The sequence below is a fragment of the Lissotriton helveticus genome, chromosome 2_1, assembly GCF_964261635.1.
Source record: "Lissotriton helveticus chromosome 2_1, aLisHel1.1, whole genome shotgun sequence".
NCBI lineage: Eukaryota > Metazoa > Chordata > Amphibia > Caudata > Salamandridae > Lissotriton > Lissotriton helveticus.
The window spans coordinates 1,570,182,028-1,570,206,086 of record NC_136059.1 but is presented as its reverse complement, the minus strand read 5'-3'; the positions used below and the strand labels follow the sequence as shown (position 1 = coordinate 1,570,206,086).

General features: G+C 49.3%; 1 protein-coding gene across 5 annotated transcripts in view; it reads left to right on the top strand.

Moving 5' to 3' along the window:
• Window positions 1-24,059, top strand: part of RNF38 (ring finger protein 38) — a 745,333-nt gene that overhangs the window by 640,803 nt on the left and 80,471 nt on the right. For all 5 annotated transcript variants that reach the window (XM_078676542.1, XM_078676544.1, XM_078676543.1 and 2 more), the window contains one exon: window positions 17,973-18,079. In XM_078676542.1, coding sequence (XP_078532668.1) covers window positions 17,973-18,079 — 107 coding nt within the window. The remainder of the gene's footprint in view (window positions 1-17,972; window positions 18,080-24,059) is intronic.

Genomic DNA, 24,059 nt, shown 5'->3' with positions numbered 1-24,059 from the left:
TCGACAGAAATTCTACAGCCTGGTCCAGCAACATCTGAGCTCTTCTGTTTATTAATGCCCTCACAGATACTGTAAAGGCTACTTGATCGCAACCATGTTTTTGACCTCGTGTGAACAGGCAGGTGGGCAGATGTCATAGGCCGTTGCCCGGTCAGAGGCAAAGCTGTCAGACATCTTTGTTTGTTTTTTTATTTAGTCCAGAACCGCCAACCTTGCATTGGACTCTATAAAATGTTGTTTGTCAGCACTGTCGGCTTGTCTACGTTTTCCGGACCAACTGTCCATACTTAAATGACCTGCTGTGATGAGGTTTATTAAGGGTTTGGCATACATGTTTCCTCCAAAGCCGTTTTTGATACCACAATGGAACTTTAATTTGGTCTTAGCTTTCCTCACGTATTTGTCCTTTGAGCCAATGTATACCTACTTGCTCCATCTCCTGATCTTGAAGCCTGTTTTTCTCATTGCGATCATATCAGCTTGATGCTGTGGATGAAACTGCCCTACGCCATGTTTTATTTTATTTCCAGACAAATTGCTTCTGAAAACTCAGCAGCCTTTCTACCAAAAATCATGACTGTTCGATATTGGGCAAGCCATCACTCTGTCAGATTTCTTTGCTCCCTCTTACCCCTCAAAGAGGAGAGGCTTCATTGGTTGGATCTTAGATGGGCTTTAAACTTAGATTGGGCCCATGCATCATTGTGTGGACGTTCAACATTTTGTGAGATTCTCTGGATAGAAGAAAGAAAAAGCTGTGCAGAAGTGGGCCCTGGCTGAGAAACAGAGTCTGAGAGCCCAATGCAAGAGATTCAAGGTCCCTACAAATCCGTTGGCAAGAGGTCTCCCTGTCCTTGACATCTGCCACGCTGCGGCATGAGCATCAGTGCATACATTCATTAAGCACTGTTGCCTTGATAGAAGGGTCTTGTGGAAAGGACATTTCCCTTGCTCGGTTCTGCAAAGCTTTTTGGTCTGAACTCACTCCACAGAATTTCCATCTCCAATTCCAACTCGACTGAGATGATTTTGGAGGATGGCAGCTTTTGTTTTGCAGCTTTGTGGGTCTACTGCGTGCTTCTTCAATGTACAGTACAAGCTTGAGGGCTCATCGCCCACTTTGGGAACATTTTACTGGTGAGAGTATTTTTAGCTTTCATGGGCTTCAGTGCTTACATTTAAAATGTACTATAAGTTAATCTGAAAACCCTAACTTCTCCAGTATTGGGGTATCTTTCATAGATTCACATTCTTGAATCCTTCCCCGTCGTCAAAGTGAGAGTACCATGATACATTAATAGCAGTAAGCAATAACATTGAAGTTAATGAGAAGAAAACCTTCACTTCAACATCTCGTCCTAGTCATTATTAATGGTCCAAATTCCAGCCAATCATGCAAAGCTCCACCTTGAACCCTCACCACAGAAGCTCCAGGCACTTAGATTTTCTATTGCACGTCGTGTGAAGGGAGTCTCCCCAAACTCTGCTCAGTTCTTTCTCTTTTGGCCTACTGAACAATTTTCTTCTTCAGATCAGCATGTCTTCTACAAAAAGGTCTCTTTTTAGGTATTGTGACTCCTATGGGAAGCTCAGACTACACTTGTATGATCCCCACAAGGAGTTTATTTACTGCCTTCACCCTGATCACCAGGTGAGAGACGGTAAAATCTGCAGAACTTTCTCTAAAAAAACTTTGAGACATAGAGACGGACGTCATCTTCTGTGGCTACAGAAGTTGAAGATAAAGACCATCCTCTGTCAGATGACGATAGTGATTGCTCCCTCAAAACTACTGCTTCTAAAAAGAGAGCAAGTGAGGTGGAGTTAGTGTCTCCTAAGGCTGTAAAGGTGCTGACGAAACATCACCATTCTGTGAAATCTGATGATCAGCCCTCCTCATCTAAAAAGGAGTCTGCCTCACACAAGAGTCATTCTGTGCCCCTACTCCTTCTCACAGCCTCACCTATGGTAAAGTCAACTTCCAGGTCTCTATCGGAGACGATTTCATCACCTCAGGAAGACACTTTGTCGACAAAACCGTTGACGACGCCCTTGTCAGCAAAAGCTTCCGTCGCCACAGCTACGACGATGACTTCGAACTTCTCTACGCCTCAAACTAACTTATACTGTCTTTTTCCACTTCTCCGTCGACCATAGTTTCAGTAAAGGTGAGGCCTTCTATGTCGACAACAACATCCTCTATTAAACAGACAATGAAAAAAGGACTATTGTTAAAAGATTACTTGACGGATAGGTCATCGCCTCTGCGGTTGTCCGCGGCTCGTAAAAACAAGAATCTCTCGTCAACGGTAGCCTCGTCGGCGGACCCGAAGCCTATGTCCTTAACCTGCATCGACTAACCTCATTAACGTCAAGGCTGTTGACGGAACAGCCATCGACGAAAACTCAGCCGTCGACAACCTCTTCAACGCTTTGTTTGACATCGCCGTCGTCGTTTGCTCCGTTGACGATTTAATCCGCAACTCAGGAAAATGGATCCGATTCTAGGTCGATGAAGGTGCAATCTGCCCAGGACACTGTTTTTTCGTCTACAGTTTCCCAGCCTAAACGAAGAGCTTCATAAGAAGTAATTTTACCTATACACACTTCTCCTAGAAAGGTGTCTCCCAGTCCTCCAGAAGAAATATTTGATTATGGAGATGATGAGGAAGCTGATTCGAATGAGAAGGGCATGTTTGGTGTGGCTCACAGCCATTCACACCTTTGGATAAAATGCTAGGATGATGATGATGAGTGTGTCTACTACCCTTAGGACCCCAACCAGGATAGACGGAGGGAACAAATCATTCAAATGCCTGTTTCCCTAGTACCAAATCTGCAGCATATGATGGAAGATTACTACCGCAGACTCTCTCCTTCAGAACCGGCTACTTCAGTCCGTCAAACTCCTTCTGCTCTGCCATCTTTGATAGTAAGATCTCCTCCTCCTTTTTCTCCAAAGTCTGTATCACCACAACCGCCGATACTTCCAGCGGTTGCTCTGCCGTGATATCGGCAATATCCACCCCTGGCGATAACACCTCAAGATGGCGCCCGAGGTGAAACGGAGGTAGAAGTGGGGGGGCCGCGGTGAAACGGACCTATGTTATGAGGTAACAATGCGGGTGCCGCGACATCAGGAGCGGGCCCCCTGCTGCCCTTTCATCTTCCCCGGCGGGCGCCCGCAGCTGGGGCAGCCCGTGATCGCCAGATCGGCAGCCTCCATCCGCCTGTGTGACCCGACCGTAGTGTGTGGATGGGGGCCCGTGGCCACAGAGGATGGGCGGGACAGGTTACACAACCGGGAGAGGATTTTAATTACAGCGCTCACCACGTACATATGACGATGCAGCTAACGCCCCCCCTGGGAGAACCAAGATAGACATCAGCTTTTTGTAGAGCATGATAGCTGGGTGAAGACCTGGGGATGTGTTTTAACACCCCTCCAGCTAATGACACTGGTGGACTGTGGTGCCCAGTACAGGAGCGTGGGAGCATTTAGACCAGGGATCATATGTGTGCAGCAGTGGTGAAAGGAGGTGCAAACACTGAAGATGCTCCTCCTTTTGACTGTCTGGCTCCTTTTCCCCTCTTGTTCTTCCTCCGTTGGGTCGGCTCCTGGGTTTTCTTTGGACTTGGCCCTTGTAACTTTTGGACTGGAACTCTAGTGCGCCCCGTCATTTTGGGACCCTCTCCTGTTGTCACCCTAGGTGCATCTTGCCATGTTGAGATGGTTTTCATCGATGCCCACGACCCGGGTCTGCCATTTTTTGATACTTGTCCTTTCCTTTGGTCCCTTGGATTCCATCCTGCTGACCATCAGACATTTCTCTTACGCTGGACTGCCTTATCTCTTTCTCCCCCTCAGGTCCCCCTCTCACCAATCTCAGCCTCCAACTATTCTCCCCCACATACCGCTCTATACCCCTTTTTATTTTAATGTAATTTTTTTTTTTTATTTCTCTTTTCACTCTGTAAATATGTGATCTATACTTGTCCAAGCCGAATCACTGGTAAAATGGAATCCTGAGAAAATCTACTATTTGTATATATATATGTATATAGAGATAAAGTACAATGGGGTACGGCTCGTACACCGATCGTGCAATGGGGGGTACGGCTCGTACACCGATCGTACAATGGGGGTGCGGCTCGTACACCGATCGTACAATGGGGGTACGGCTCGTACACCCCATGATCGCAGGGGTACGGTGCGTACCCCTGCGATCATGGGGGGTATGCACCGTACCGGGGGGGGGGCGTTCCGTACCTGTTTCGGCGCGAACTCTGCTTTTACGGCTGTTTTCAGCTCCCGTAGTAAAAGGGTCGTACGGTGCATACCCGACACGTATCGTACTTGCTGGGTTGTAAAAACCAGCCGCGAACCGTACAGATGTCGTGTACAGCGGGTTCCGAGGGAGAATCGTACGGAGATTAGAGTCGTACGGTGTCTTGTACGACTCGTACGGAGTACGGCTCCTGGTACGAATCGTACTTCGTCATACGTACGGGACGTTTACAGGTACGATTCGTACGGGGAAAAATGCTCCGTACGACGATTCGGAGCGCTTTTTCCCGGATCGGAATCGACCCCTTGGTGTCCCTCAAGGATCCTTCCTCTCCCCACCTCTGTTCAATCTAGTCATAGAACCACTTACCGCACTACTTCAAGCATCTAATGTTCAATTTCACATGTCGCAGACGATACCCAGCTCTACCTTAAAATACACACCCTTGATGACATCAAAATACTCAACACAACGCTTAGGAACACACAGACTTGGCTGGCAGAGAATCACCTCAAACTTAACGCTCTAAAAACGGAATTTCTCCTAAAAACCCCTCCCACCAAAGTCCCCATCACTCAGGCCTGGCTTAATCATCTCACTGCACTCAACGTTCAACCTACTATTGTGGACTCAGCGAAATCTTTAGGCATAACCCTCGACTGCAATCTCAATATGCGTCATCACATCAGCAATGCAACGAAGGGAGCTAATTTCCAAATCAACACATTGCGGAAGTTGAAACCTTTCCTTCCTCCCAATGACTTCAGAACTGCAGTCCAAGCCCTAGTCATCCCTCGAGTGGATTATGGAAGTGTTGCCCTCTGTGGTCTCCCCATATCGACACAGCACCATTAAAAGCCTCTATTAATGCTGCAGCCAGACTAATCACGGACTCAAAAAAACGTTCACACATTTCTCCTGATCTAAAAGCTTTGAACTGGCTGCCTTACGAAGCTAGAATACACCTGAAAATCGCCCGCCTGACCCACAAGGCTATACACCACAACTCCCCCAGCTACCGCGCTCAGAAACTGACAATCTCGGGTGGCTCAAGAGCCACAAGAAGCGCAGACAATCTTCTTTTGAAACCTAGGAGATTTCACAAGAAAAATACATGTAAACGCTCCTTCTCAGGGATGGCGCCCAGGATCTGGAATGCCCTCCCTCCAGAAATCAGACTTATCTCATCCACGGCATCCTTCAAAAAAGAAGTAAAATCTCTCCTCTTAGCTAAATTTACCTGAACTTTGACTAGTGTAATCTCGTAACTCAGTACTCTTCCTCCTATGACTATGTATATTGACCACCTATGCACCGTTGCTACCGTACCTTGTTTTTTTTGTAACCATTTGCTCATCTTTGCACAAAATGTTTTGTTTAATTATTACTCCTTTGCCTTTTTATCCCATTCTGTGTGTAAAGCGCTCTGATATCCGTAAGGATCTTGTTCGCGCTCTATAAAACTTTCAAAATAAATAAAAAATAAAACTCTAACCACTAGTATATGTAGTAGACCTTTGTACTCACTACCATTCCTATGTGATTCTTAGAGTTTATCCATTTGTATCTCTTCCTTGAGTGACTATACAACTTGTACATTTGCAAGTTTTTTAGGGCTCGCTGCGAAAAGCGCGCTCTCGCAGAGAGCACTATAGCTGTCGGCTCAGCGGAAAAACGAGAGGCGACAGGAGCTGGCCACGCGCAGCATTTTTCAATAGGTTTCCATAGGATTAGGTCGCGCGCGTGAGCTTTTGCATTAGAATGCATGGGCGAAAGAATCGGATCGCGACGCGCGCCTCGTGAACAGTTGGAATGCAGGGGGAGTCTGCAGAGGGGCGCGCGGCGCTGTTCACGAGGCGCGCGGCGCTGATAAGCAGGTTGTCTGCAGGCTTTAATAACAAGACATCTCCCTCATAAGTGCATAAGCTCTGCCGTAGCCGGTAGTCTATTAAATAGGGCACCGTTTACGCAGCGGCCCATAGTACGACTGGCAAGAGTACTAATAAGTGCATTTACCACTGTAATGTCAGCACTGGTGTTTCATGGTCCTAGGAGAACCGAGAACGGTGTACAGGACCGAGTTTGCAGTGAAATACTTTATTTTAAATCTACCGCCGCTGGGCCCTGGGCGGAGGAGGTGTGCGCAGGCCTTGTGTATCCCCATTACAACTTTGCACGTTTCAACAGACACCCTCCGGCACGCGGGCACGGACACACTCACGAGCCGCAATGTGGTGCACTTCTGAAAGGAGGAGACACGCATGAGGGCGCAGTTCCCTCAGACGGTTTATGCGCAAAGGCCACGACCCCCGGGTCTGCTCTGCATCGGTGCGCAGGAGAGTGTCCAGAACAGGGCAGTTGGTGAGGATTGTGAAGGCCCCAGCAGACAGTTTATGGCAGCCTTTGAAATTTATCACAGCCTCGGTGAGATCAAAGGCAGGTGGGAGGGGTATGGATGGAACCTGCCACTGTACCCAATGACGTCCCGTGGTTCACCCCATCTCACACCGCCCGTAGCCTGGCTGTTAGGCCGTAGTTGTTCTTCTGTACATTTGAGAATTGTGCGCCGAGGTAGCTGCTTGTTCTTCTGTTCTTTGCCCCCATGACCCCCCGAGAGCTTGGGTAGCAAGGCCATGACAGAGATATCTAATTTACACCCATGACACACACGTGCACACCCAGACCACGGCCCTGGGCGCGTTTGGGGCAAAAGTGGGAGAAGCACCATATTACACAAGGATATTAAAGTGCTTTTGCCGCTCTCAACATACACACTGCATGCACTCTCACGTAGGGGCCTTTTAAAGATTTTGCGTGCCCTGGGCCAGAAGTATTTCGGGGGCCCCTGATTGAAACGGATTTTAATTTATTATACAATTTCAGCTCGTTTGCCATATTTAGCCAGGTCCCTAACAGTGCAAAGGAACACTGTGCAAATTCAAAAAATATGTTTTCATAAAATTTTCACTGATAGTGCCGTGTTTTCGATATCGTAAACGGGAAAAAAAAATATTACAAAAAGAAACTAACATGGAATCGCTCCTATCAGCTCCAACTGGTGGTGTAAAGCAGTGCCCTAGAGTTGCAAGGCCCATGCCTCTTCCAGTTCCTCCCCTGCAGACAATAAAGCAACATGCATTTTCAATGCAATAGGTCTCGCAATTGCGAGAGTTGAACCTATTGGCATTGTAAATGGCAATGCCTTTTATTTAATGTTTTAAAAACCAACACATAAATAAAAGACATTGCCATTTACAATGCCAATGGCTCAAACTCTAACAACTGCGAGACCTATTGCATTGCAAATGCTTGTTCTATTTGTATCTCTTCCCTGTGTGATTTTACAACTTGTACATTTGCAATTTTTTTCCTGTTTGTATCTTTTATGTAACTCATGTCATCTTAAGTCCTTATGTATCGCAACTGGTTCTTTTGTAAAGCGCTCTGACACCTTCGGGTAATGTTCGCACTATAGAAAATCGCATTAAATAAAATAAAAAATTTAAAAACTAATGATGAAAAGGAGGAAGAACTGTATGAGGTATCACTACCTAACTAGTGGGACGGTTATCAGATACAGACACCATCCCCTTCAACCCCACCTCTGGTGGATTCACCACCTGAAGACATAGAGGGTTTTCATACACTCATGGAAAGAGCGACAAAAAGATTTCAGCTTCCCATGGTCACCAAACAAGCTGATTGTTTCCTTTACGATTTTACAGAGCAGACTAAAAGACAGATTTGTTCAATCCCCATAGTGTTTTTTATATGAGTGGAAAACCTAAAGGGTATAAGAACACCAGCCTCAATTTCAGCAGTCTTACCTAAATTGGAAAAGAATTATAAGGCATCTGACAAGTCGCCCAAATGGGGTCGCACACTGCTAACACACCAGCGGGATCGCCCCCAAGGACCATGGTAACTGTAGTACTATTCTCTGCGATGCATCTTCTTTCGAATTCTCGAGTATCTTCCAATCTTCGCCATCCCTGTACACGTGTTTCGGGGTATTTACCCCTCATCAGCAGGGATTAGGCCATCTTCTTATCTTCTGGGGTTGCTGCGTGCTGCCAAATATGACCAGGTACAGTACCACACAAAGGCGCGCAGGTGCGGGGTCCCGAGCTCGTCAGCTCAAAGCTCCAAGGAGCATAAACATTCACCAAAATGGGGTTGCACACTGCTAACACACCAGCGGGATCGCCCCCAAGGACCATGGTAACTGTAGTACTGTTCTCTGCGATGCATCTTCTTTCGAATTCTCGAGTATCTTCCAATCTTCGCCATCCCTGTACACGTGTTTCGGGGTATTTACCCCTCATCAGCAGGGATTAGGCCATCTTTTTATCTTCTGGGGTTGCTGCGTGCTGCCAAGTCGCCCGCCTGCCTTATAGGGCAACCAAAGCCAGATTCAGTGATTTCTAAGGCTGCTCATCATTGTGCCAGGAATCCTGCTTTACCCATGTCCGCTCCCTCCTGATAAAGACGGAAGACGTTTTGACTCCATTGGCAAGAAATTCTCTACTATAGCAGCAACCACGGTTAGAGCGGTGAACTCTCTTGTCATTCTGGGTAGATACGACCGCCAAATGTGGTCAGACATTTCGCCGTTCATTGATATGTTGCCTGAGAACTCGAAGGCAGAAGCAAGGAGAATTCTTCAGGAGGGAGAGAGGATCTCGGCGGAGATTATTGACGGTGCTGTAGACGTTTCGTCAACAAGTTTCCGACAGTTGGCTGGGGCAGCGGTCCTAAGATGACCGAGATGGTTAAGAGCTACCTTTTTCTGTCAAGAAGTACAGACTAATATTATCGATATGCCTTATGATGGCAAATCCTTATTTGTCCAGCACATTGATGAAGCGCTACAATCTATTAAGAAGGATACAGATACTGAGAAGGTTGCAGGCTCCCTGCAGTTTGAGGCAGCTTTTTCGTGGAGCGAGAGGACGCGGCTCGTCTTCCTTTCTGGGATGTTCCAACCGTATCCGGGACAATCCCGATATTCATCAACACAACAGCATCATCAGTCGTACAACCAACCTCCTGCCGCTTCCTACAAGCACTACAGAGGAAAGACCGCTTTCAGAGGCAGAGAGGCTACTAAGAAACATTGACGACCGCCCAGTGCCAGCCCCAATCCCCACCAGTTTTAGTGTAATTGGTGGAAAGATTTCCTGTTTTCTCCCTAAATGGTCTACGATAACAACCTACAGATGGGTCTAAGATATACTTTACAACAGTCACACTTTTCTTTCAAAAATCTCAGAAGCATTAGTTTTATTCCGGACAGACAGTACTACAAGTATGCACTAACTAAACAAAAAGGAGGGACAAGATGGACTACGCTATCTCTACATGCCCAGAAAATTTGGGATTGGGCAATTTAACACCAGATAATATTAACAGTGTAACATGTTCTAGGAGTGGCCAATATCCTGGCAGATTCCCCAAGCAGGTCAGTCTTGGTCAACCACCAGTGGGAACTGCACCAACCACAGCTGGATCACCTTTCTATCTTGGGGCAAACCGAAGTTTTGAGGTCAATTTGGTGAATTACGGAAAAGAATATGCGCATGTTATGGGCAGTCGACCTGCCCGTAATAAAGCCAAATTGATCCGACCTTGGGATGAGTGGCAAGAGTGGCTGTAGTCTGTTGGCGATTAGTTTAGCCAGAATTTTGGCATCGATATTAATTAGCGAGAGGGTCCTGTAGGAGTCTGAGAGTCATCGCCTTATCTGGTTTCAGTAGAGAAATAATTACTGCCTCTTGCATTGTCGGCGGAAGCTCTCCAATTTCTAACGATTCTTGATAGACATCAAGAAGGCGGGGTGCAAGTTCCTCCACATATGTCTTGTAAAATAGTGTAGGCAGTCCATCTAGTCCCGGGGCCTTTCCACTTGGTAGGCCTCTAATCACCTGTGTTATGACTTCCTCTGTAAAAGGTTCATCTAAATATTCTCTATGGTTCGCGCTGAGCCACAGCAGCTCAAGGAAGTCTTAAGTATTCGCCTAAGTCGGGGTTGGGCGCCCATTGCGTGGCAGTGTATAGGGAAGAATAGACTTTAGTTAGGTATATATGAGTGGCCACTGGCCCTCTATAGCTTGGCTATAAAGTTAGGGCATGTGTGTTGTTTAAGCGCATTTGCCAGGGTCTTGCCTGGCCTGTCACCTCTCCATAACACTGAGCCCAAGCATTTTTCCCGAGGAACCTGGTCTCTCTATCCGCCTCAGTTTCAAACTCTGAAATTTTGCTCCGTATAGAAGCTAAGTGTTTGGGGTCTCTGGAGTTAAAATACATCAGCTCAAGAGATTTAATATCCTGCTCCTGCTTAGTGAGAGTACAGCGAATAGATCGAAGTACCCCGGATTGCATAGAGATACAAGCCCCTCTTATTAAAGTCTTGAAGGCCTCCCTTAGCATAGAAGGAGAGACTACCGATCCCACATTAATAGAAAAAGTTTGGGTGATATCCATTCTGATTTACTCTTTTTAAATGCTGCATCTAAGAGAACGAGTGGGGAAGGTGTGTGGAACCCTCCACTGGAGCACAACTGGGGCATGGTCAGAGAGTGTGCGCGATAGCTGTAGCACGCCAACGGTCCAAGCCGCGACATCCGTCGTTACAAGCCAGTAGTCCAATCTGGACCAGGCAGTGTGATAGGAATTGATGCAGGTGCCCTCCCTAGCGATCGGATGCCTACTGCGCCAGATGTCAGTAAACCCGTGTTCAAGTAAGATGTCATTTAACGGTAGTGTTGACTTCAGGTGTAGATTGCGAGGAGTGCCCACCCTGTCCCAGTCGTTATTCAGAATGGCACTGAAGTCCCCACCCCAAATTACTGTATCACCACCCGTAGCCAAGATCTTCTCCCATACATTGAGGAAGAATTGTGGCTCATCTACATTTGGACCTTAGATGGCCACCCAGGTGACCTGTGTCGTCATGAGGGTGCCCACTAGGATGACATAGCGCCCTTCGGGGTCTATTTGTGTGTGCGTTGTAGACCAGCCGAGTCCTCTTCTAATCAATATCGAGACCCCTCTTGCATAATTAGAGTATTAAGCCAAATGTATCCCCCCCGCCCACCCCACCCCAATATCCATGTTTCAGTTTGGGAACAGTGGCATGCTTCAAATGGGTCTCCTGAAGGAAGTGTATGTCGATTTGGTGCCTGCATAAATATGTATGTATCATCCTTGCCTTGTGAAAATCATTGAGCCGTCTCACATTCCATGTAAGGAATCTAGTATCTGTCATGGTTAAGTCGCAAAAATGGAGTGATGTGATTTAGTCTTGGCGAGAGTGTATGTGATGCGTCAATGGTGGAGTGAGGCGGTATTCCTGTTGCCGTCTGTGCTTTACATAAAAGTGAAGGTGTCCCTGCGTCGTCCGAACTAAAAGTGTTATGCAATCCACTCAAGTGCTGTGCGATCAACGATCTTGTGTCTGTGAATGCTTTAAACTCCCATTCCCACCCCGTCCACATCAACCTCCCAATTAGGTCGTGACTGAAAAACCCCCAGCCCCCTTGAAGTACCACCCCTCGAACGTACCAAACAGCAAAATAGGAACATGAGCATATGGGAGATCTCCCTGTGGGGGCCTGGGACGACAGCTTCTAACCTGCCATGGGGCCGGGTGGCCAGGCCTTAGCATTAGAGATGGAATCCGCCTAATATGAGGCTAAGGATCAGTGTAATCGTGCACTCAGTAATGCTTATCGCACTCACTGGTATCAGGTATAACACAGTATTATGATGAGCCTAACCATTAGCACAGCTGTTAAATAAGCATATCAATACCATCAATCTAGTATCGTGCAAGTCTGGTTCGCTACAGAATTCAGAGGAGCTGCCATCTGTGCAGTCCATGTCGCAGTGACCGGCAGCAGGAGCAATGCAGTAGTGTACTTGAGCGTAGCCTTAATCTCAATGTTGAGGAAAACCAACGGCATAATCATGCCAGCGTTGCGCTAGGCTGGAGTGTGACGGAAAGCAGAGGAGTTGTCATCTATCAGTCATTGTCACTGAGTTTCTGTTCTGGGATAGAATGTTGCGAAGCTCAAGGAGGCGATTTCCGCAGGCATATATGCTTAGTGTATTTCAAAGCTGAATTAGCGTCCGTGAAAAAGTGAGATTGACCATCTTGCGTGATCTTCAACTGATCCAAACAGTTCCCGCAGCAGGTTTTCTATGAAAGGTTCCATTTTCGGGATCGCAGTGGACTCCGAAGGCCTAGAGTTTGTAGGTTTTTTTGTATTGAGCGTGCCTCCAAGTCCTCATTCTTAGGCTTGATCACACCAAGAACTTTTTCCATGTTGAGTATTTGTGCTCTAGATTCCGCCTGAGAGTCTTGAGTATCAGACAGTCTGTTTTCCAGATCGTCCAGATGAGTTTCATGGGCGTCCACCCGTTTTTTAAGTGTCCAGACTTGAGGTGAGTACATCTATTTTGTTGTCCATTGTTTTTTAAGGCTGGAGCGTACATCCAGCAGGATGGATTGCATGTCTTCCTCAGGTTGTTACACCATTTCTTTGGAACCTTGAGCATTGTCTGTGTCAAGGCCGTCCGAATCCGGTTCCTCAAGGTTGTGTGATGCTATATGGGGGCCCACCTCTGAATCGACCCAAGTCCGGTTTGCAATAAGCACAGACTTTTGAGCGCGATTGAGCGGGGGAAAAAAGAAGGGAAGGGACTGCGGGGGATGGAGACCTGCAAGGGCGACAAAAGCAGACAACAAAGATTATAACCTGCGCGCTCCTGTTCTGACTATTCCCACCCTGAGCATGACTGGGCTAGGCTCATACCTTGTAAAGAAAATAGAATGCTGAGCAGAACGAAGGAGAAGAGAGAGCAATGTCTGATGAATTTCGGGTCTCTTCATTTCTCTGTACTCAAAAGTATAATAGATATGGATAAGACGGTCTGTTCCAGGCAACGGCGGTTGCTGTCTATCTCAGATAGTTAAGTCACACTCTCTTTGACAGAACCATGAAACCTGGATGCTTATGTTCAGTTAGTGTTGTACACTCTTAAAAACAAATGTTCGTCCCCCAGCAAAAGCCCCTTTAAGCAAGAACGTAATCCTAATGGTCTCTTAGGAATACGTGAAAACAAACAATAACTAGTCTTGAAGAAGCTGTAGAAGACTAGAGGGGGCAGCTATTGCGGGTGTATATACCGCCCTGCAAGAGACCAGCCGGTCTCTGCCAACAGAGAGGTCGCACAACCCAAGCGCCTCTAGGTGTGCACTAGTACGCAGAAAAGCAGCGTCTCAGCCAACAGAGGAGAATCAAGCCGCCCCTCTACGATACCTCAAAATCCAGGGGTCCGGAAGGAATAAGGGTCCGTGAGTGTCCCTGGCTTGTAGACACAGCAAGGTAATCCTCTAGGAAGCGTAGAGCAAAATACCGGAGGTCTGACTCCAGGAAACTTCGTAACCGCGTCCTGCGAGTTACACCAGAATTTTCGGCAGCGTAGGCGGCTGGATTGCCGTCTTTTGTGTTTCCGTATGCGTCATCACCGCTACGCTTGAATACCGAGAAACATGGGAATTGTAGTCCTTCCCATGTTTCCCTGCTGAGTCTCACGCAGCTAGCGTGGTAACCGGCGCGATGCAAGCGCGGTTCGTGACAGTCTGGGTCAATGCTAGCCTCTGTTGTACGTGATTGAAGTTTGCTTGCAGAGGGAATCTTTGGCCGCTTAGGGTCCGTCTTAGCCTTGATGTCAGGTCGCACTGCGTAAATATGAGACAATCCAGCTAGGCCCACAGAACCTGTCAAGGCTTCAGAGCAAGTATGGTCTGCAGTAGTCAGCTGCGTGTGTGCTGTCACGGCCAGGTGCCTCCAGCATCCAGGCTGTGGTAAGTGGAGCAGTGATGCACCTCGCGGCCCAGGGCGAGAGGCTCACCGCAGTATGCGAGAGTGAAACAGGAGGCAAGGCTCTCAAGACAGTAGGGCAGACTCTGGGTCACTGTTCCGGCCGCCTCACAAAGGCCTAGTAGGCTTCAGCACTTCTTGAGGTGTCGCACTACAATCCAGTCAAGGAGGGGTAGATGGGTCGGCAAAAGCTGCTCAAGGTCCAATCCACCCAGGGCAGCAGAGCACAGGCCGATCTAGCTGGACCCTCAAATCCTGCCAGGGCATCACAAACGGTTCGGGTCTAGTCTCAAGGAACGTGGATTATGCTGTGGCCCATTTGTACATAATATGCAGGATGTATGGGGTGCTGCAGCACTGCAACACTTCCCAGGTGTTCAGGAGAGTAGTGCAAGTCTCAGAGTGGAAGGGGGGAACCGGTGGCAGGTGTGTTACGATATTAGGATGGAGGGTATCTGCAACCGCCACCGAGCAGCAAGGGGAGAGCCAATGGGCCTCGGCACAGCCGGGCCCTACACGCTGCAATGAGACACAGGAGGAGCCAACACGGCAGCGAAGGCCCACTTAGGCTCACCCAGATTCTGCACAGCAGCCCCAGCAGGATCACCCCTTTATGGGAGCATGCACAGGGTCCAGCACGGAGCGGGCAGTGAACAGGGCCAACACGCCCAGCCCGATCCTAGTAGGCGCAGAGCACCAAACGAGGCCTTCGCTGCACAGCTCCGTCCAGTCCCGCCCCGATGCAGACCCCAGCCTTCTCTCGCAGCACCTCTCCTCTCCCGATTTCTCATCCGGCAGCACTCTTCTCACAAGGTGCTCGGGGACCCGGGTGGGAGCTATCTGCAGAAGACAGACATGGACAGCTTTCGGCAGCCACCTCGAGGATTGCAGGCTCGTGCACAATCGTCTCCAGGCAGGGTCTCCACCAGTAGCAGTCGAGCCAGCGCTTCTCGGAACACACAGCTCGTCCTCCAAGTATCACCCGTCACCTCAAATGTTCCAATGATCGAGGGCAGGCAGTACGGTATTCCAAGGAGCCCACACTGGTGTCAATGCCTCTTCGAGGCCTCCGAGCGCGTAGCGGCCATTTTCATTCGTTAGCAAGGTCGTGGCTTTCTCAGGCCGGTACGACTTTTTCCCCTGCTGCTGCGCTGACAAGACCTCGCACACACAGCATGGACAGTCTTCCCTCACAACAGCCTGTCTTTCATTTGCAGATTTGGTGCCTGAACCTTGATTGCAGAGTATAATTAAGCCTGGCCTGCAGAGCCCCTTCAGAAGGTGGCCATTCTGCAGCGCATTGTAGCCACCGAATTTAGACCTATTTGCGACCAGTCAGAACCACAAATGCCGATTCTTCGCCAGGTGGTCACCCCAACAGGGATCGTGCGGGAATGCGTTTTTGATTAAAAGATCTATACTTACGCTTTTCCTCAGATTCCTTTAATTCCAAGGGTGCTCCTGAAGATGAGGAAGGAACTTTGCCGAATACTATTCATAGCACCCCGGTGACCTCGTCAGTGCTGGTTCACAAAGCTTCTCCTTCTCTCGGAGAGCAAACTAATTCTGTTACGTCCGATACCGAACCTGTTCACGACAAATCACGGGCAGGTCTATCATCCAGACCAAACATCTCTTCAATTGTCGGCTTTGTACTGAACACTATGAGTTCGCCGATCTAGCGATCCCTGGCGACTGTCAGGAGGTGCTTGCGAATGCTAGAGCTCAGTCCACTATTAAAACTTACAAGCTTAAATGGAAAAGATTCTGCCATTGGTGTGCAAGCTCCGGCGTACATCCTAGCCAGTCTCCTTCAGAACAGTTACTACCTTGTTTCCTACAGCTGGCTAAGTCCGGTCTCTCATTCGTCCATTAAGGTTTTCCTTGCCACAATATCCAGATTCCTGCGACATAATTGGTCACAGTCACTTCAGTCATCAAGAATTATGAAACAATTACTAAAAGGCTTCTCTAGGATGTTCCCACTAATAAGGCGGCCACCTCCGCCTTGGCATCTCAATATTGTGCTGGCACAACTTATGAAAGGACCATTTGGGCCTATTCAGCATGGGCCTCATATATACCACATGGAAAACGTCTCTTCTGCTGGCTCCTACGTCAGCTAGATGAGTAAACGACATACAAGCTTTCACTATTCGCCACCCTTTGCTTCAATTTACAGGGGACTCTGTTATACTTTGTACCAGTCCTACCTTCATCTCTAAGGTCCCTTCCGATTTTCATTTAAATGAAGTAGTCATATAAAATACGTTTTTCCCAAATCCGCCAACACCAGCAGAAAGATCTTTACACTCCTTGGATCTCAAGAGATGTATAAAATCAGCAAAACTGACCAGCTGTTTGTGGCATATTGGAACATCAGGAAGGGATATCCTGTTACTAAACAGACTATAGCACATTGGATTTCAGCAGCTGTACAGTTAAGCCTTCAACAAGCAGACAAACCACTATCTTCAACAGTGAAAGCTCACTCTATGGGAGCTCTTTCCTCTTCGATAGCTCTCTTTGCCGGTGTGCCTATTCAGCAGATTTGCAGAGCAGCAACCTGGCCCAGCAGGCACACATTTACAAGGCATTACTGTTTGGAAGCCACAAGCAATGCTGACACAGCTGTGGGACAAGTGATTCTCGGTAATCATTTTCAATAAGAAGAGCCTCTCTCCTTCCCATCTTCTTATATGTTTTGACTATTCCTCTTATTTGATTGAAAACTGAATGAAGTTTGTTTTCTCGTGGATACATTGTTATGTACTCTTGTAAATTTAAATACATATTTGCAGGCGAATGTCTTTCGAGATATTTATATATATATATATGTGTGTGTGTGTGTGTGTGTGTGTGTGTGTATGTATTTGATGCGTTTTACTATGTTCAGGATTATGTATGTTTTTTACTGCATGCATTATATCAGCATACATACCTATAATACTACTGCTATCTATTTGGATTCAAGCATGTGACTCTATGAAAGATACTACTACTATCTATTCGGATTCAAGCATGTGAATCTATGAAAGATACCCCAATTCTGGAGAAGAAAATAAGTTACCTGTAAACTGTGGTTCTCCAGTGTTGGTATCGCTCATAGTTTCACATGCGACCCACCCTCCTCAGCACAGAGGCTCCCCTGGTTATCTATATACACTTGAAACTCACTTGTGCTAAAACATCTGAGAGCCTGGAGCCTCTCTGGTGAGGGTTCTAGAGGGTGCTGTCACATGATTGGCTGGAATTTGAACCATTCCTAATGACTAGGACGAGATGTTAAAGTGCAGGTTTTTTCTCATTAACTTCAATGTTAAGGTTATTGCTTACTGCTTTTAATGTACTGTGGGACTCCCACTTCGTTTGGGAATGATTCAAACATGTAAATCTATGAAAGATACCAACACTGGCAAACCAAAGTGTACAGGTAAGTAACTTATTTTCTTCTTGCTTAGACAGCAATGATTGGGAGATAACACATCTTCAACAGAGACAGATTTCTAGTGCTTCGCTGACTGCATTGTTAGATGCACACTTGCACCTAGGAGTAATTGTTAATCAAGTGTCCCGTGAAAAGTATTTGTCTCTGTTTGCTGTCAACTCCAGGGACAAGTATAATTTGAGCAAACCCGGTTATCGGGGAGAGGTTTAACATGGAAGCTGCCTGTGAAAAATCCCAAGTTATTGACAGGGTTTTTTTGTTGGGGTAGTTCTATGTATATGACGATGTATATGACGACGAACCTTGGGAGAGAAAAATTAAAGTAACTTATTTTTTTACTCTTTACAGCCATATCCCCCATTTATGCCGCGACGACTAACAGGTCGTAACCGATACAGATCTCAGCAACCATTACCGCCACCCCCTTTTCACTCAAGCTTACTTCCATATTATCTGTAAGTAACCTATATATTGCGCCCATGCATGATGATAGAAACATATGTAGTGTTGGAATTGGCCCTTTTTACAGGGTCATCCCAGAACATTTTGCCTTCCTCCTGTATTTATTCTGACCTGTTGTTTGTTGGTGGTTTTAGGACTCTGAGCACTTTATCACTGTCCCTCAGTGCTAAAGTGTACGTGCTCTCTATGGTAAACCTGGTAAGATTGGTCTACACCTTTTTGGCATATTTAATTTACCGGTCAGTCCCTTGTACAGTGGATTCTCATGTACCCAGGGCCAGTAAATTAAACGCTATTGGTGGGCTTGCAGCGCTGCTTGCGCCACCCCTCCAAAATAGCCTTTCAAACTGCCTCATGCCTCTGCCACTGCAGGCCCTGCATGCGCAGTTTACTGCCGCTGTGATGTGGCACATAAAGTGGTTGCTACGTCTGTGACTCCCCTTTCACTAAATATCAGTCACCCCTAAGGTAGGCCCTAGCTAACCCATGGGCAGGGTGCAGTGTAGGTAAAAGGTAGGACATGTGCCTTAACTGTGTGGCATGTCCTGGTAGTGACAAACTGCCTATTTGGTTTCTCACTGCTGTGAGGCTGCATTGGGGATTCCCTGATATGTGCTTCAGTGGTCATTCCTGACATGAGAGGAGTAGCGTGGTCAAGTTTGGTATGTTTGGAATAGTGGTGATAAATGCTGGGTATTGGTGTTCGCGGATTTATTATCACTATTGTAGAAATGCCTCTTTTAGAAGTAGGCATTTCTGTGTGCTATGTGCCTGTCTGTTGTGTATTGACTGTATGGACTTGGAGTGATAGGGGCTGGGGAGGTGCAGTGGCTCAAGAGGGTCTGGATGAGTCGGTGCTAGGCTGAATAGGCCTGGTCTGCATTTGGAGCAGTGGGAGGAGTAGCACCTGCACCTGACTAGGGCTGTGCCTGCCTTCCACAATGATGGCTCCGCCCCCTGTGGTGTGTCTGGGGCCAGGGCTTACACTTACAATGGGGAGTGTTGTGCACTGTAAGGAGATTAAGTGCCCCCCAGAAGTGGTTTGGGCTTGGCTCAGAGACCTGTCCCAGGGGAGAACAAAGACATATGCCCTATAGGTACTGGGGCTGTGACCCCATGTTTGGGAGCTAACCGAAGAGAAGATACAGCGTTGACTGCTGTTGGCCAGGAGGAACCACCATTGGGGTCTAGACTGCTGCCTGCTGAGCAGCTGGAGGGACTGCCCCTCTGCTAAGGGACCCTGTGTGCTGGCCTGCCTGTGCCCTGTTCTCTGGCCCAGGGATACACCAGGACTGTGTGACTGGCCCTGGGTAAATTGGAAGCAGTGCTGGGGGAGCCCAGGGATCGGCACCCAGTGAGTCGTCTACATTGGCAGCGTGTCGTGAGCGCTGTGAAATTGATGGTGAGCTCCACTTTGGGAAATCCGTGGTGACTCCCTGTTTGGTGTTGTCAGGGGAGAGACAGACTGAGTATTTTTGGTCTTGGTGCTGCTGCTGGCCAAAGTGTGTTAAGATGCCGATTGTGTGGGCTCTCCCCTTGCCCTCAAAGCCGGGATAGAGAGCTTTTGGGTGACTGTGCAGCTGGAGCTTTGCTGCGTCGCCCAAGCTACCCGATGGTGCCAGAAGGACGAGGATTCCCGGGGCGGGAAGTCCTCTACATTGCCCACCAACTCTGACATCATTGAGGGGCGGGGCCAATGGCAGCAAAGCCGGCGGAGACTTTGTCCCGCGTAGTGACTGGTTGCTTCCTGGGTGCCGCAGGGAAGAGGGAAGAAGGTCCAGACAGGAGGTCCTAGCTCAGCGGAGGCTTCTGGCCGTGCAAGACCCGCAAAGGTACACGCAGGCGAGTCGGGTCTGGTCTATGTGACGAGAGAGGGGAGCCGCTGAGAGGTAGGAATCCTCGCAGCTCCTGTGTAAACCGTCAACGACAACCTCAGGAGGTTTTTGCTGGTTCTGCAAGTGAGCAAGTCGAGTGGCTGCACGAGACCCAGGAGGGGTCTCGCCACCGGTGTGACTGCTCAGGCCGCACTGCACTCGTGCCTGCTGTTGGAGAAGGTGGCATTTTTCTTGGCTGGCGTCACGGGAGAAAGTCCTTGACAGAGGCACCCGCTTCATGGAATACGGAGCATCCTAGCAGTGCTGTATCCCCCAGAGTAGGCGCGCAGCACATTGGGCCCAAATTGGTGGCCAAGAAAGTATTCCCTAATCTGCTTGAGTTTTAGACCCTGATGTGCACAACCTGCCTGTAGTTACTGGCTGTGCTAACTGGTGATTATGACAGTGGCCATATTGGCCTAATGATTTATGTAATCCATGTAAAGTCATGATAAGTGCCGGGTGGCACAGTGTAAACATGTGATTTATGTCCTAATGTGCTTTTATGATAATACAAAGGCTATTTTCTTTATATAACCTTGTGTGGAGTTTCTTTTGTGGTGTGCCTACTGTGTCGCTGCTGTGTGAGTGTGTTGCGCAAACGCTTAACTGAAAGAAACAGTTAGTTATAGCTTCCTTACCTTAGAATTACCCCCAGGCGTCAGACTGGATCCGGAAAGTTTTTTCATCAGCAGTACCCTTGCTCGTAGGAAGGTGGTGTTGGTCGACTCTGCGTTAGTTGTCGTGGTCGCCGGGATGACGTTGCTGTAGCTACTTAGCCGCCGCCTTCGCACACTGACTTCAGTTATTCCTTTATCCTGCACCAGCAAGCGCAGATCCAGAGAGAGCGGTACCTCCAGTCACTTTTAGACTGACTTTTTCTCAACTTTTGTCTACTTTGTTTTTTGAGTCTTCGACTCCTGGTGCACTAGGGATGCCCGCTTCAAGGCTTGCTGTTCCTGTAACCGACTGATGTCTGTGAAGGATCCGTACCGCAGGTACCTCTACTGCCTGGAGCGCGACCACGACCTCAAGTCGTGCTCCGACTGCCAGACCATGGCCTGAAGTCTTTGCGGGAGTAGTGTAGAAAACTACTCTAGGCCCGGCAGTTGTCTCCGCGCCCCTCGAGGTCCCGGGCGTGTGGGAGATCGAGGGACCGGTCACTGGGCCGCCACCATTCTTCCTCTACGTCTTCTCACTCTGGGTCAGGTAAGTTGAAGCACAAGAAGAAGTAGAAGAAGCACTGTCGCTGTTCGACTTCTCCCCATCCGTCGGCCAACGCGACGAGGGATGCGGGTGGTGCCCCTCCCACATTTTCGCATGCGTAGCCCATTGGGTCGGCTCCTAACTTCCCTCCCTTCCCGGGACTCAGAGCGACCCCTGCCTAGCTTCGAGCTTTCTACGAAGCGATGCATGCCATCTTTGGGCAGCCCAACTCAGTTGGTGCGCCTTCGGGCCGCGCGGACTCGACTGGGGTCCCTGGGCCTTTGACAGCGGGGGCTCTGGCCTTGGCACCGCAGGGTCCCCTTGGATCCAGGCCTGGATTCAGATCGGCGCCGGTCGACCGCATAACACCTCCACCGGCGCCGACTCCACCGGCACCACGTCCGCAACTGGCGTCAGCTGTGTCCCAAACCGACGTCGACCCCGGCCTCCACCTCGAGGTAGAAACGGAGCTGGACCGGTGTCGACCAATGCCGGATCTGACGCCGACGGGTACTTTTGTGCCCCTGTTCTGCTCTGGCTCTTTGAGACCAGATTGGCAGCCATTGGAGGGTGAGGAGGACTGGGAGGGGTCTGGGGACCCTCTAACCGACCAGCTAGGTTATGAACCGGACTGGCGAGAGAAACTGGGGGAAGCCAGTGTTCTGGATACCTCCCCCAGACCGTGACATTTTGTCTCCTCTTACCGTGGCTACGGAGGAGTGATCGTCATACGCAGTGGTGTTGCGTAGGACGGCCGAGGCTCTCCACCTCGAGCTACCTACGGTGGCTGTCAGGAATAACTTCCTGACAGAGGTGCTTCAACTGGCAGCGAGCTCTTCGGAGCCCCTGCTGCCGTTTAATGAAGCCCTCACGGACATCCTTTTGGGCACCTGGTCCTGGCCCAACACATGGGCTCGTGTGGACATGATGATTGCCCAACGCCACCGCTCGGCCTCGGACGACCCCACTTTCCTCTCCCAACACCCCACCCCTGAGAGCTTGGTGATCCAAGCCTCCACGTCCAAAGGCGCATTCCCTAACGCACCACCCGATAGGAAATCCAAACAGCTGGACCACCTTGGGATGAAAATATTTTCTTCCTCCAGCTTGAGACTGCAGTCTTATAACACTGCATGTCTGTTGGGCCGTTACACCCACTCTGTGAGGAATACGGTAGCACAGGTGCTACCACAGTGCTCGGAGGAGGCCCGGGCCATGCTCTCCCTTGCAGTCGCCGAGGGGAGAGACGCAGCGAAGTTTAACATTCAATGTGGCCTGGATACCGCCGACACACTAGGCAGGACGATTTCCAAGTCTGTAGCCCTTCAACGCTACGCCTGGTTGAGGTCGACTGGTTTTTCGGGGGATGTCCATTCTACTCTTCTGGACATGCCCTTTGATGGGCGTCGCATTTTCGGCGACAAGGCAGACAACGCGCTAGAGTGCTTTAAAGACTCGAGCTACGGCCAGGTCCTTGGGCCTCTCCACCAGGCGCAATCTCCCTTTCGTGGCTACGGAAGGGGTGCCCCACCACGTTCCCTCCAGGGCCACAAGCCAGCGCAAGCTGTTCAGCTCCAGTGCAGCCGGGGACGTGGGACCCACCGCCGTGGTTCTGGGGGCCAGCGGGCGGGCTAGTCCACCACAGCCCCCTCTGCAGCAGCCTCCAAGCCCTCCTAGTCCGACCTTTCAGGGCCACTAAACACCAGTGGGTGACAGGATTCACCATCCCTCCCCACTGGCACACCATCACATCGGACAGGTGGGTTTTGCAGATAGTCCGAAGGAGCTACTCCCTCCCCTCCGAGACTGCCCCTCCATCCATGTCACCTCAGTACCATCGCATGTTGGAGGATACTCTGACTCTTCTCCAACAGGAAGTTTTGGCACTCTTGGCCAAAGGAGCCATCGAGCAAGATGGACAAAGGCCTGTGTCCTATCTTGGATCTCAAGAACGTCAACCGCTCCCTCCGGAAGGAGAAGTTCAAAATGTTGACTCTCACTCAGGTCCTGTCTGCCCTCGACCCTGGAGACTGGATGGTAGCTTTGGACTTGCAGGATGCTTACTTTCATATACCCGTCCTGCCGGCCCATCGTCTCCACCTGGGGTTCTCGGTTGGCCACGAGCATTTTCAGTTTACCGTGCTCCCCTTTGACCTTATCAGCAACCCTCAGGTGTTCACGAAAGTGATGGCGGTGGTTGCAGCTCATCTGCGCAGATCATGGGTTCCAGTCTTCCCCTATCTCGACGACTGGCTGTTGAAGGCGGGCTCACCCCATCCTGTTGTCTCCCACCTCCAGACTACAGCCGACGACCTGCATTTGCTGGGGTTTTCCATCAACGTGGCGAAGTCCCACCTGATTCCCTCTCAGAAGCTCTTCTTCATTGGAGTGGTTCTGGACACAACGCTGTTTTGGGTCTATCTTCCTGCACAGTCAATCGAGTCAAGTCAGGGATATTTGGGCTATGATTCCAATCTTTCGGCCTCTATCCCGGGTTTTGGTCAGGATGACCCTGAGGCTGCTGGGCCTCATGGCCTCCTGCATCCTGCTGGTAGATCATGCCATGTGGCATATGCAGGCTCTGCCGTGGGACCTGAAGTTCCAGTGGGCGCTGCATCAGATCCCTCTACCATCCCCAACCAGAACACACAGTGGTGACAGATGCATCCTTTCTGGGATGGGGCTGCCACATGGGAGTGGCGGAGATCAGAGGCCTCTGGTCTCCGGCGGAGTCCGGGCTCCACATCAACCTTCTGGAGCTTCGGGCGATCCGTCTTGCACGAAAATGATTCCTTCCTTCTGTCCAGGGAAGAGTAGTGCAGGAGTTCACGGACAACACCACCGCCGCGTGGTACTGCAACAAACAGGGCGGGTGGGGTTGTGGACCCTATGT